Consider the following 12,753-nt stretch of genomic DNA (forward strand, 5'->3'; position numbering starts at 1 on the left):
GCTCTACGCGTCTATCAGAACATGCTATACACTGTACCCCCACCAGCCAATCTACAAAGCACCAAGCTCCTTCAGCTTGCTAATCATGCCATCCACATCCTCAACCTTAACACCGGCCTTCCGTGTCGGCGGCTCTGTAACCTTGACCGTCTTGAGCCTCACCTCGCTATCCAGCCCATAATCAGCCAGCGTCTTCTTATCGAGCTTCTTCTTCTTTGCCTTCATGATATTGGGCAGACTCGCATACCGCGGCTCATTCAGCCTCAAATCCGTCGTAATAATCATCGGCAGCTTCGTCCGCAGCGTCTCGACACCGCCATCCACCTCGCGCACAACCTCGACATTCTCGCCGTCAATCGTGACCTTGGACGCCTGCGTGGCCTGCGGCCAGTTCAGCAGCCCCGCGAGCATCTGCCCCGTCTGCCCCGCGTCATCGTCGATACTCTGCTTGCCCAGGATAACGAGGTTGCTCTTCTGCTCGTCGACGACTTTGCGCAGCAGTTTCGCCACGCCTAGCGGCTCCAGCGCGTCTTTCTCTTCGACCACCACGTGGATGCCCCGGTCTGCGCCCATAGCCATGGCTGTGCGCAGGATATCCTGCGCTTTTGGGGGCCCGGCGCTGAAGGCGACGATTTCCTCCACGGGGGTGGTTTTCTTCTCGCGCAGGCGCACGGCTTCTTCGATCGAGAGCTCGTCGAACGGGTTCATCGAGTGTTTTACGTTTGCGGTTTCGACGGCGGTCTGGGCGCGGTTCACGCGCGGTTTGACCTGCGGGGGGTTAGTGCTGCGTCGTGAGGGATGGTGGTCTGCAATATCGGGGGTCGAGGGGCGTTGCGTTGAGTGCTGGCGTGGATCGTGAGCTTACCGCGTAGTCGATGACCCGCTTGACGGGGACCAGAATCCTGAGACCAGACATGTTGACTTCGATCTGCTCTTTGAGAATTGCGGCTGAGGATGCGCAATTGCTAGAGGAACGCAGCCGGCAAGAGTGGGGATAGCATCGGTGCTCATGCTGAACCCAAGGCCGAGGTCGATTTTGCCGTGCCAAGGCCGCAATGATGTCAATGGATGTGTGGACCCTTGCCTTGCCGTCTGACCTACGACACCACATCGAGTTGCAAAATGGACTCGACTCGGACGCTTGTTATGCACAGTGAATTGCTTTACCATGACGAAGCGAAACCCGGGAGTTCTTCTGGTCACCGGGTTCTGCGCTTGGGATGCTTATGCCTACCACATGCACACCAGTGACTTTCGATTTCAAGATGCAACGAGCATTTCGTCCATTGATTCAAGACAGCATCTTCTCAACCCCCTCAGCCAAGTCCTCACAACTACAGCAGAACCCAAAAGTATGCGCAGCATTATACTCCCAGCACTCCTGCGCGAACCCCGGACTACTAGTCGCACTCCCATCGCTCAACAAGACACAATCAAAGCCCTTGCTAAACGCATCCATTAGCGTGCCGCCCACACACTGATCCGTATTGACGCCAGCAAACAGACACGTCGCGATGCCCTCTTTCTCCAGGAACTCTTGCAACGGCGTCGTCGCGCCCCACAGCCCGGACATGCGGTTCTTGTGCACCCACACGTCGGGCCTGGTGCGCAGCGCTCGACCTTGATCGTACAGCGCCCGCAATGGAGGGTACAAGTCCGCGTTCCAAGTATCCCGCATCAGCAGGCGCCCGGCATCGACCTCACCCCCGCCCTCGTCGTCCGAGAGACGGATGGTGCCCATCGCGCTCCCAAGCCCCGTGCTAGCCCCCTCCGCAACATGGCCATGCTTATCGACCCCCACCGCACCTCCACCACCACCGTACGCTGCAGAAGAGAATCCAAATGCCCTCGTCACTCCCGCCGGCATGTCCCGAACCTCGTCGTCCGTCAACCCCCAATTGACCCACACAACTCTCACCCCCGCTTTGCGCGCCGCCGGCACCGCGCGCTCGAGCAGCTGCTTACACGCCCTGTGCCCGGGGCTGTCGGTCGACCGGCCCAGCGCGGGCGAGAGGAAGAAGTTCTGCATATCGATTACGACGAGAGCGGATTTGGCGGGGTCGAGGGTTATGGGCGAGGTTGTGGTTCGGAGCGTGAGCATGCCGCTGCTGCTGGGGGGTCCATTGGGGTCGGGGTTGTTGGTGGGAGATGGACGGGACAGGTCGAAGCCGGCTTTACTTGAGTGGCGCCAGGAATTCGAGGGGGGGCCTATGGTTGCTTTGCGGTGTTCTGGGGTGCTGGGTGCGCTGGATGCCATGGTGTTGATGTAGTGTGTTTCAAGTCGAGTGCTGGTCGTGATTTCGCAGACGGCTTGGTGATCTCGAGACGATACCAAGGCACTGACTGCGTCACCGTCTGCTCGCCAGAGCGAGGACGCGATATATACCCGATTAGATGACGGACCAGATAAGGCAGGTACTCTCCCGTTGCGGGGTAGGTGGGCGTATCTCCGGATCTACCTCTCATGCGGTTGATGCTTATCTTGACGCCGCGGGCTCTGTCACTAACGGCGCAAAGTCGGAGGAACATGATCTGGAAGTACGTTGATGCTGGTGAAGGTAAGCCACGTGCTCGTCACGATCGTCGCTGGTAATCTTCTTTTATATGGGGATTTCGTAGTACCTTGGAACTCAGCAATTCGCTGCGCCCGAGAGGTTCAAGTCTTACATGGTCCGTTCCATTGCTCTGAGGCTCACGGGACGGCTAATTACCCTGCGCAAACCGCTTCATCCTCTCCTCCGCAGCCCTCGCCCTCCTCTCCCTTTCAAGTCTGGCCTGCGCCTCAGGCGTCAACCCCCTAGCCTGCTCCTCTCTAACCTGCGCACCCGTCTTCTCCAGCAGCCTGCCAAGCGCGTTTCCCTTACCGAGTCTCTGCGTCGTCCTCGCCGCCTCAGCAGCCTCGCTTTCCTTCCTCACGCGCTCAGTCTCGGCCTTGCGACGCTCGGCTTCTGCGTGCGACTCCGCGGCTCTTTCGGACTTGTCTTGCTCGTCGCGCGCCGTTGCTTCGGCGCGAGTCAGGGCCGCGGGAACGCCCGCGAGATCCCAGTCCCACGCGCTCTCGCCTAGTTCTGAGCGTGCGACGCGGAAGGCGTCGCGGGTTACGCGGTCGCCGGCGATAGTGAAGGGTGTTCGTGCGTCATCGTTCATGAGGGTGGGGTCTGCGCCTGCCTTGGTGAGCAGCGCGGAGATGATGGGCGCCGCGTTGAGAGACGCGGCTAGGTGGAGGGGAGTGGGCGTGTGGTGGTTCTCGGGGATGAAGGTGAATGTGGGGGGGATTTCGTTGGTCGTGATGTAGTTGAGCAACGCAGGTACTTTGGAACGCTTGATCAGTGGTATGATCTGCGATGTGTGGAGCATGGCGGCCTCGTCCTCCTTTGACACCTTCTGAGGCTTCGGCTTCGCGGTGGGCTTCTTTGGCACTTGTTCGGGCTGCGGCGCATTGAGGGCGGCGAGCGCTGCTTCGTCGATGGTGCTTTGCTTCACACGCGTGAGTTCGACAAAAGCACGCATCAGCTCCTTCTGTGTGGCTCGCCGTGTGCTAAACGGGAATCCTCGATTCCTTGGGTCGTTTGTGCGCAGGACCTGGCCCTCGTATGGCCCGAACAATGTGCGTCGGTTCGTAGCACCGGTCGCGCGCACAAAGACTAGATCCGCTGTGTCAATCATCGACTTCCAGCTCGTCAGCAGATCGCGAACCTCCTGTATCAAGGCATTCTCGTTGTAGCGCCGAATCGACGAACCAGCCGAGTGCGCGTTGCCCTTGGCATTGTCGTTCGCCGACTGCGAGCCACCCTGCTTCCGTCGAGTCGTGTAGCGGTGGAAAGTCTTGTGCGCGATGACCGTGGCGGATCGCTCGTCGACGCCGGTGTGGCTCTTGCCGACCTTGGGCGCGAGGGCGACGATCATGGCTGCGAAATGCCCACCGCCGATCATGGCGAGGAAGTAATGCGGCCCAATATCTGTCTGTGGGAGCGGCACGCCACCCTCCGAAGACTTGACCTTGGGCGGCTGTTTGGGCGCGAGCTGCTTGTTGCGTATTGTCTCGACTACATGCGACTCCTCTTCCTGCTCGGCGTTGGTTAGAATCGCGCGGTATATCCCTAGCGACATGTTCTCCGGCAGCTTCGGCGACGAGAACCACAGCAACGGCGCATTGCCCGGCCCACGCTGCTTCTTCCTCGACGCAAACTCGTCGAACGCGGGATCTGATATCTTCGCCTGCTTCTTCAGCAGCGCGCTCAGCGTCGAGTCCTTCGGCTTGCCATTCTCGTCAACCTCGTCCTCGGACGACTCGGACGACTCGGAGCCCGATATGCTCTCGTCCAGCTCGCCGATGAGCTTCTCAAACTCGGCCTCACCCACGGGCTGTTGCCCCTTGATCTTCTGCTTCAGGTTGTAGCCGTGCAGGTCGGAGCGGACGTGTTTGCGCTGCTCGGCTACGGAGCTGAAGTTGAGCGCGCAGAAGTTGCACGACGTCGCCTTCGACGCGCCGCCCTCATCCGTGTCTGGCTTCTCCGAGGACTCATCTGTCGGTGTCGATAATTCGAGTGCTGTCGCTGCGATGGGCCGGCCGGACTGGTCTTTGTATTCGAGCGTGGCCAGCAGCTCTTTTGGCAGGTCGAACACTGCAAGTGTCAGCATTCATCCAGAGGTTTAGGGTGATGCCTTACCATACAGCGGTCGCTGAAGCAGATCCTCGCCTATCTGCGCCATGTTGACACGGAATCGCGGGGTGCGAATGCGGAGTGGAAGTTGTGCAGTCGCGCAGGCAGCACTCGTGAATTTCGCGGGGAACAGTTAGACACGATGACGTGCAGACGCCGCGAGTCAGACGCGCGCGTATTTCACGTCGCGCTTAGCCGGGCCCCCCACCTCCTTCACCCACTCTCTCCGTCTTGTATCGATTGGAGGCGACGTGGTGGATATGTACTGTGCGGAGATGATTGTAATATATACACCCGGATCCACCTACCACGTCTCCTGTCTATACCGCCCGCTCTTCTCCAGCGCCACGAGATATGCCTCCGCATCTTCCCTGCTCAACGCCCCATGTTCCTGAAACCCTTCAATCAGCGCTTCGCGAACGGCCTGCGGCATCTTGCCCGAGCTGCCGCAGATATATAAGATCCCGCTCCTGTTCACCACAGCATCGTACACTGCCCCACTCTGCTGTCGCACAAGATCCTGCACATACACCTTCTGCCTCTGATCCCGCGAGAACGCAGCGAAGACTTCCAGCGGCACGCCCCTATCCTTGTGCTCTTTCCACTCGTGCGCGAAGAAGTAATCGGACTCGGCATTGCGGCAGCCAAAGAACAAGAGGTCGTTCGCGACTGGCATGTCCTGGGCGGGGGCTTGATGGCGCCATTGCATGCGCTGCTGTATCAGGGCGCGCATGGGCGCTACGCCTGTTCCGGGACCAATCATGACAACGGGTCGTTGGAGCTCGTCTTGAGTGACGCCAAGGCCGCCGCGGGATAGTGTGACGGTGAGCTGCTGTGTAGGGGCGAGGCTGGCGATGTAGCGGGTGGCTACGCCCTGTCTGATGCGCTTGATCACCGTCTTGTATTTGACTATGGCGATGAGGAGTTCGATTCTTGTGCGTGTTCCTTTGTCCTGAGGGGAGGGTACCTCAGTCATCGCGCTGGCGATGCTGAACTGTCTCCCGCGCAGGGTGGGGATGATGCTGCATACTCTCTGCCAGGGTATCCTGACGCTCTCGAACTCCTGCAAAACTTCAAGAATGCTGCGGCGCGGGCGTGTTGTGTAGTCGAAGAGCTCGTCGATGTACTCTGGATCTGTAAATTCGAGTAATCTGTCGCGATGGAACTCATCACTGGTGTAGTGCGCGAGCTTCGCAAAGAAAGAGCGCCGTGGGATGGAGAGAATGTCGAGATTGTTTGTGAGAAGTTCTCGAAGGGTTGTCGTGCTGGACGAAGTGAAAGTTGATACTGGTAGACGAGCGGTGGGCGAGACTGATGCGGACGACGGTGTGAACTTCAACCGTCGGTCGGCGATAGGCGTCCAGTCCATGATGGCAAGGAACTGGTCGACATCGACGGGGAAATTCTTTGGATATATCGTCAAGACATCTCCGGGAGCGTAGGGATGTGAGCCCTCGATGTCCAGCTTGAGATGCCGTACATCTTGCCAATGTGAAGCAGGCGTTAGCCGCTCGTTTGACGTGACGCCTGCTGTGAGACCACCAGGGATATCGAGGAGAGATTGGTCTGGCGGCTCTTCTGCATCGTCATTGTTGCCAGATATTGTGTGGCCGTTTGTTGGTGCTGTCTTATCACTGTCTGCCAGATCAAGTAGCCATTTGGGATCTAGCAGTACGTTGTCCGGTATCGGCTCTGAACCCTCAGGCAAAGGGTACTCTTCGAGAAGACTGCTGCGCAAAGTCGATGTCCATGGCAGAAATGAGCCGTCGATGCTGGCGGATGTCAGCGTGGGTCAAGAGCCTGCCGCTGATAGAAGGGCAAAACTCAAGGGTGATGGTCATGAAAGTGTCGCTCAAGGGGCTGCAAGGCAATTGAACATGATAGTAGCCACGAATTCCACATACCCTTCAGGATGCTGTTCGTCAGACTCGCCACGGTCACATATTGGCTGCGCGCCAAGTTGGACGAGACGGTTGTAGAGCTTTCGATGTGCCCAGTTGTACCTTTCAAGCGTCAGAACATGACCTCCATCTACGCCGTGTACAGACTAACTTCGGATATGAGGTGTCACCGAGGCCAAACGATGCAAACCTCATATGCTGCAGACACCCTGGTCGCAGTCGAGCACTGCGCAGCGCCTTCCAAAAGGCCTGGCTGTTGGGCGGCAGATCGCCCTGGCCCGTTGTGGAGATGGATATCAGGACCACATGGTGCTGCAGCAATTGCTTCTGCAAGGATATCAACTGCGGCCCTGCTGCTCTTATCGCGCCCGACGTACTAGGCTGACTGCATTCAGTTCTGCGACTTCCGTGTCGAAGCGCAGGCGCTCGGCGAGCCTTCCCATCTCTTCAGCAACATCCTGGGCATTTCCTGTTTCGGAGCCGTAGAGCACAAGGGCTCGACGGGGGCTCTGCGTATCCCCCATGGTCGGTGCTGCGGTGACGCCAAACTCAGAATGCAATCTGCGGTGAGACTAGGCTGGAAAGGCTTGAGGATTCGATGTCTGTGTGGCGCTTCCCCGGGCCCGTCGAGAGTGAAAAGCGGTGCACTAGCGGCCACGTCAAACGGCTGGCGGGGTCTCCATGGCAGCGGGCCTGGAACGGACCCATCTGCGAGTGAAGAGCAGCGTCATCTCTCGAACCTTCGAAGCGTGGGCACACAGTTGCGTCCAGTGCACCTCTTGGTGTGGCGCAAACTGTCCACTAATTCTCCGCCTTGCATTCCAGCAGGCCCCGCGTGCCTGCAGTGCCCGGACAGGACGAGCAGGTGAGAGAGAGGCGGCCAAGATGGCACTCACTCACTGCACCCAATTGCGGGCGCGCCTGGTCCGAGAATCCTGTCTTCACCGCTCTCACAGCTGCCTGTCCTCGCCAGCGGAACCCCTGCCAGCACTGATCGCAGGGCGCCTGCATCTGTGGCTGTCTTGCTGCAAGTGCTCGTCTCCAGCTCCCGTTTGGGCCTAGCGCGGCTTCCGCGCCCCGTCCCCATCGCTTGATTTATTTTGATGCACTGCGTCTCCTGTTCTCCCCATCAAGTCAACAGCTGAGACACTCAACCACCCCATCAACCACCTCTCACCAACTTCCGGGCTCGTAGCTTCCCACCCCACCCCCCTCGTCAATAGTTCCACCCTCCAGGCGGTTCATCAAACACTACTGTTCACGGTTACCTTCATCGGTCTACTAGGACTCCAAGTTTACTCCACTTCCACACGCTTCGATCCAGTTCGTGTCCGTCAACCCCAAACTTCAGCAAGAATGTCCGCCCCAGTTGAACAGGTCACCGCCCAGATGTCCAACACCACCCTCGACAACGCCGCTCCGGCCACGACCGAGAGCACCGGCGCCCAGCAGCCCACCGCAGCCGAGGACGAAGCTGTGCGTGCCAGCGCCGCCGAGGGAAGGCGACTTTACATTGGAAACCTCGCGTACGCGACCACCGAGGGGGAGTTGAAGGACTTCTTCAAGGACTACCTTGTGTGCGTGACGTCTGCGTGCGCCTATGACGCGTCGTGCGCCCCGAGCTAACACGTTGCACAGCGAGTCCACCACCATCCCCACCAACCCGCGCACCTCGCGCCCTGTTGGCTACGCATTCGTTGCCCTGTCGACGCCCTCCGAGGCCGAGCGCGCTATTGCCGAGCTCAACGGCAAGGCCATCCTCGACCGCAAGGTCTCGATCCAGCTTGCCCGCACCCCCGAGGCTCACGCTGAGGGTGCCGGCAGCGGTGCCGAGGGTACCAGCGGCAACGAGCAGCGCCGCCGTGCCTCGACCCGCGGCCGTGGACGTGGCCGTGGCCGCGCTGGCCGCGCTGGACGTGGCGGACGCACTGTATGCTCCCTGAGTCACAGCTCTGTGGTCCCATGCTAACCTACTCCCAGAACGCCGACGGCACTGAGGCCGAGCAGATCGAGCTCACTGACGCCGCCCCCGCCGAGAGCACGCCCACAAATGTACCCGGCCAAGTTGCTCCCCTCACAGAGACCACGAACGAAGCGCTTACCAACAAGGACTCTGCCGCCAGGCAGCTCGCTGCTCCCCGCGAGCGCAAGCAGCGCGGACCCCCTGAGGATGGTGTCCCCTCCAAGACCAAGGTCATGGTTGCCAACCTGCCTTACGACCTCAAGGAGGACCGCGTACGTCATTGCCATTCATCATCTTGACACCTGTTTACTAATAACTTGGCAGCTCCTCGAGATCTTCAAGGACTACTCCCCCACCCAAGCCAAGATCGCCCTCCGCCCCATCCCCCGCTTCATGGTCAAGAAGCTCCAGGCTCGCGGTGAGCCTCGCAAGGGCCGTGGTTTCGGTTTCGTTACGCTCGGCTCCGAGGAGCTCCAGCAGAAGGCTTGCAACGAGATGAACGGCAAGGAGATTGAGGGCCGTGAGATCGCCGTTAAGGTCGCGATTGACTCCCCCGGCAAGGAGGATGATGCCCCCGCCGACGCCTCCACTGAGGGCGCCGTTGCCATTACCGAGGCTGCCCCCGCTACTACCGAGTCCGCCGAGAAGCCCGCCGAGAAGTCCGCCGAGAAGCCTGCCGAGAAGCCCGCCGAGAAGCTCGCCGAGAAGCCCGCCGAGGCCCCTGCGGCTACCACGACTGCTGCTTAGGTGCCCTCAGTTGCTCAAGGCCACGTCGGACGCCGTGAGCAATGCTCGATGGGCTCCTTCACGAACCCCGGTACCCCAGTCATGACTTAGATGACATGGCCTAACGTTTGCTTCGCTGCGATTTGTTTACCAAGTTACTGGTCTATCGATATCTACTCACAACCGGATATTCAGGCCATCGGCTTTACCTACTTCGTTCGAGATGATCGGTCCGGGAAAGTGATTACAAAGTCTGTCAGGCGCAGCATTATGGTGGAAAACATGGAAAAGCTTGTCTTATCTGCAACAAGCTTGAGCAGTTATGAAATATATGAACATGATCTACATGCCACATCGGCTGATGAACCACTTCACAACTGTCCACTGTATATCGTCGTGCAAGTCAACCGAACGCGGGCCGTCTATTACTCCTTTCGATGGCAATGCTGGATGTGCGTACTCAGCTGTGCCATGTTTGCATGCCCATCTTGTTGCTATTGCCTTCCAAAGCGATCTTGGCACAGTGAGAACGCATATTCCTTGTTTGGCAGATACTTGCAGAGTACAGTATACAGACGATGACTTTACAATAGTCACATATGCGTCTAAACAGTGCGCTTCAGAACCCAATGATTTAGGAACGGGGTGTACCCTATTATTCCTAGTCCGGGCGCAATGAGGGTCAACGAAGCATCTGACTGTTGTTACTCCACCACATTAGAAGTCTGCTATTATCATACATCCCGAGATCGCATTTGCTCAAGTACACGGCCTTCACTCTGCCGAGAGCGAAAGTCCGATGAAAGAAAACGGTACCTTTTGGAATCTGACTTGAAGGTGTTGCTTTTGATATGGCCATAGGCTTTGAATTTCGGAACAGAGGCGGTCTCGTTTCCAGATCGATTATAAAAGCATAGCTCCTCAGGCTAGCAAGGTTTGGATTGACTCCAGTGATTTCTCGCACAGCAACGCTGGCTTCTCCTTGTCTTACGCGCACGGCAGATGGCGTGGCCGGGGTCGCATTTGTCAGACTCCTCCTTCTGCGTAGGCTCCGCGACCTGCTAGTCTTCGAGATACGCCTCACCGTCGCCATCTGACTCTTTCACAATAGCCGCACACACGGTTGTAGTCGCACCTGTTCCGCGGCCTTAACGGTCTTGCTCTGCCCGTAGGCGACCCAAGGGTTATTTTCGTCCTCGAGAGTGAGGTTGGAGAAATTGACGCCGTCGTGGCGATGTGCAGAGGAGGACAGAACGGCGACACGGGATGGAAAGACAGTGGCGGTCGGTTGCTAGATGAAGACTGCAGCAGCCGTTGGGCGGTTTGTCAAACGACTTAGACCGAGAGTGTTTACCACTGGCATCCTCCACAAGCTCTTCGTCGGCTTTATACACGCCAACATGTGTCTAAAAGATGCATAACGACAAAGTATGTCACTGAGCAAAGAACAGCCGTTCCAAGGACAGCCCATGTCTCTGGCACATTCGCTCTTCAACCAAGCCGTCTATCGAATGACCTTACTAGAGCCCTCTCAGCACATGGAGCCGAACTCTCCACTTGGAACCAGCTGTAGACGATCTGAATTCACTCCTCAGCGGCTTGAAGAATGGGGAGCAGCTGCAAGACATCATGCCTCATCACCTCCGTACTGGAAGAAATTGACATCTCTCGATGACTCCATGCACACACCCTCTCCGGTTCGGGACCTGACGAACGCGAACAGCCTGCCCTTCTGCTGGTCTTCAAAATGAAGCAATAAGATACCGTGCACCATACCATCGCGAGACTGGAGTTCTCCAAGCACCCTGGTCACGAGCGAGCCAGAGAGCTCTCGAGTTGAGAGAAGAGCCCAGCGCTGTCAGAGGTGATACAAAACTGCATGTAGTCCTCGATGCGTCCCGAGACAAAGCTATAGGGCCCTGCACAACGAATTGCACATCCATAACGGCCGTCCAGACACTCTAGGCCGACGGAGTAGACTGTCCGCCTCAGCTCTTCCAATGTCAGAAAATCTCCTCAGAGTCAACGAGATAAGTCTCCTTTCGCGAATACAAGAGATGCGCATGTAAGGCTCAGAAAACGGTGGTGGTAACCCTCAGCCCGGCAGGCCGCAGCTGTGGGCCGGCACACATTCGAGCGGCGAACATCCGGATCCGAAGCTCAATGTGCCCCGGGTAGAATCCGAAGATTCGCTAGATCCTGAAGGAGCGGAAGGAACGGACCGCTTGAGATTGAAAAGGAAGCTCGACAAACGCCACACGATCGAGGATCTCAGTCATGCATCTGGAACAGCAGAATGTGGGGTCGAAGACTATAGTATGGATATTTGCTAGTGTAATAGCCGTAGGTACTGCAAAGAGAACTGCAGTAAGAGACGTAGTCTGCAACGTCTTGCGACAGATGCGTGCCACCTTAAAGCAAAATAAGAAAACCAGGCGCCATGAACAAGCGCATCAAGGCTGCCTAACAATCTCCTGCTCGCTCCCGATGTCCAAGTCCGCACAATTCACTAACACACTAACGAACATCGTACTGGCCAGCACCTGCGCGAGCATCGCAACCTCGCCTCTCGTCAGCCTCTCATCACCAGTCTCCACAGTCACGGCATCGACATCGATGAACTCGCGCTCCAGCCAGCCCTCCTGTCCCTTAGCCTTGGGCTTATCCTTGACCACGACAGCAGCCCACGTGTCGTCGCCCACGCGGCCCCAGTCCCCCGCCATCTCAGACGCGATGCGGTACACGTTCTTCTCGCGGGGCGTGAGGTCCATCATCTCCATCCATGAGAACCGTGCAAGCGCGCTCTCGATGGTTTCGCCTGCGAGCCCCACACTGGCCGCGATGCGGCGGTGCGCGTACATGACGTACTCTGCCCTTGTCACGCTGGCGACGGCGAGCACGATGAGCTCGCGCTCGCGCTGCGTGAAGGTCGGGGTCGATACGATGGAGTGGATGTAGCTGCAGTATTGCGGGATCCTGCCGTCTGTGTAGCTGAGCACAGCGAAGGGGCCGAGGAGTTCTCCTGTGATGGGGTTGCGTAGCGTGAAGGAATCGCCGAAAAGACGCTGGGCTTGGTGCTGTGAGCGGAGGAGTGAGAGAGTGTAGTTTGCTGTTGGACATGGATGGCGGGGAAAGCGCGGCGTCTTGTCGGGCTTCTTGTAATTATTGACTTTGGCATCGCGGGGGGGAAACGTGGGAGCTGCAAAGGTCGGTGAGACCGGTGGGGAAAGGGGGGCGTGGTCCGCGGAGACAGCGAGATGGGGTTTATCCATGGGATCGATGTTAGTCGCTGGTGAGGGCGTAGTAGGTTGAGCTGAAGAGAGGAGGTCCATGTTGTAGATGATTCGAGGCTGAGGCTGGGATGGCGTGGATGACCAAGACAAACGCAGAGGTGCAAACGCAAGGCCTTCAAGTAAAGCTTAGAAAAGTCGGACCTTTTCGACAACAGGACGCACCGGAGGATACATAAGTGTTGAGATGGCACGGGTGTGGCGTACGC

The 12,753-nt window shown here is 58.1% G+C and overlaps 6 protein-coding genes across 6 annotated transcripts; 1 reads left to right on the forward strand and 5 right to left on the reverse strand.

Annotated features, from left to right (window-relative positions):
* Nucleotides 1–51: 51 nt before the first annotated feature.
* On the reverse strand, nucleotides 52–916 carry M421DRAFT_69265 (electron transfer flavo protein, beta subunit; the record flags this gene model as incomplete). The annotated part of the gene is made up of 2 exons (XM_033596597.1): nucleotides 52–768; nucleotides 866–916. 2 exons carry the CDS (start codon nucleotides 914–916, stop codon nucleotides 52–54), a joined length of 768 nt encoding a protein of 255 aa, XP_033445899.1.
* A 375-nt stretch (nucleotides 917–1,291) lies between these two features.
* Nucleotides 1,292–2,257, reverse strand: M421DRAFT_7673 (isochorismatase family protein; the record flags this gene model as incomplete). Its single annotated transcript, XM_033597251.1, has 1 exon — nucleotides 1,292–2,257. One exon carries the CDS (start codon nucleotides 2,255–2,257, stop codon nucleotides 1,292–1,294), a length of 966 nt encoding a protein of 321 aa, XP_033445900.1.
* A 446-nt stretch (nucleotides 2,258–2,703) lies between these two features.
* On the reverse strand, nucleotides 2,704–4,713 carry M421DRAFT_7674 (ankyrin repeat and zinc finger domain-containing protein 1; the record flags this gene model as incomplete). The annotated part of the gene is made up of 2 exons (XM_033597252.1): nucleotides 2,704–4,625; nucleotides 4,671–4,713. 2 exons carry the CDS (start codon nucleotides 4,711–4,713, stop codon nucleotides 2,704–2,706), a joined length of 1,965 nt encoding a protein of 654 aa, XP_033445901.1.
* A 255-nt stretch (nucleotides 4,714–4,968) lies between these two features.
* M421DRAFT_102980 (sulfite reductase flavo protein alpha-component) lies at nucleotides 4,969–7,089 on the reverse strand (the record flags this gene model as incomplete). Its single annotated transcript, XM_033586853.1, has 4 exons — nucleotides 4,969–6,436; nucleotides 6,569–6,667; nucleotides 6,717–6,892; nucleotides 6,943–7,089. 4 exons carry the CDS (start codon nucleotides 7,087–7,089, stop codon nucleotides 4,969–4,971), a joined length of 1,890 nt encoding a protein of 629 aa, XP_033445902.1.
* An 832-nt stretch (nucleotides 7,090–7,921) lies between these two features.
* M421DRAFT_69395 (RNA-binding domain-containing protein) lies at nucleotides 7,922–9,275 on the forward strand (the record flags this gene model as incomplete). The annotated part of the gene is made up of 4 exons (XM_033596603.1): nucleotides 7,922–8,142; nucleotides 8,204–8,495; nucleotides 8,546–8,800; nucleotides 8,853–9,275. The coding sequence occupies 4 exons, from the start codon at nucleotides 7,922–7,924 to the stop codon at nucleotides 9,273–9,275; spliced, it is 1,191 nt and encodes a 396-aa protein (XP_033445903.1).
* Nucleotides 9,276–11,707: 2,432 nt separating this feature from the next.
* M421DRAFT_7677 (uncharacterized protein) lies at nucleotides 11,708–12,586 on the reverse strand (the record flags this gene model as incomplete). The annotated part of the gene is made up of 1 exon (XM_033597256.1): nucleotides 11,708–12,586. The coding sequence occupies one exon, from the start codon at nucleotides 12,584–12,586 to the stop codon at nucleotides 11,708–11,710; it is 879 nt and encodes a 292-aa protein (XP_033445904.1).
* Nucleotides 12,587–12,753: the final 167 nt, after the last annotated feature.

The sequence above is a fragment of the Didymella exigua genome (genome assembly GCF_010094145.1).
Source record: "Didymella exigua CBS 183.55 unplaced genomic scaffold M421scaffold_27, whole genome shotgun sequence".
In the NCBI taxonomy this organism is placed as follows: Eukaryota; Fungi; Ascomycota; class Dothideomycetes; order Pleosporales; family Didymellaceae; genus Didymella; species Didymella exigua.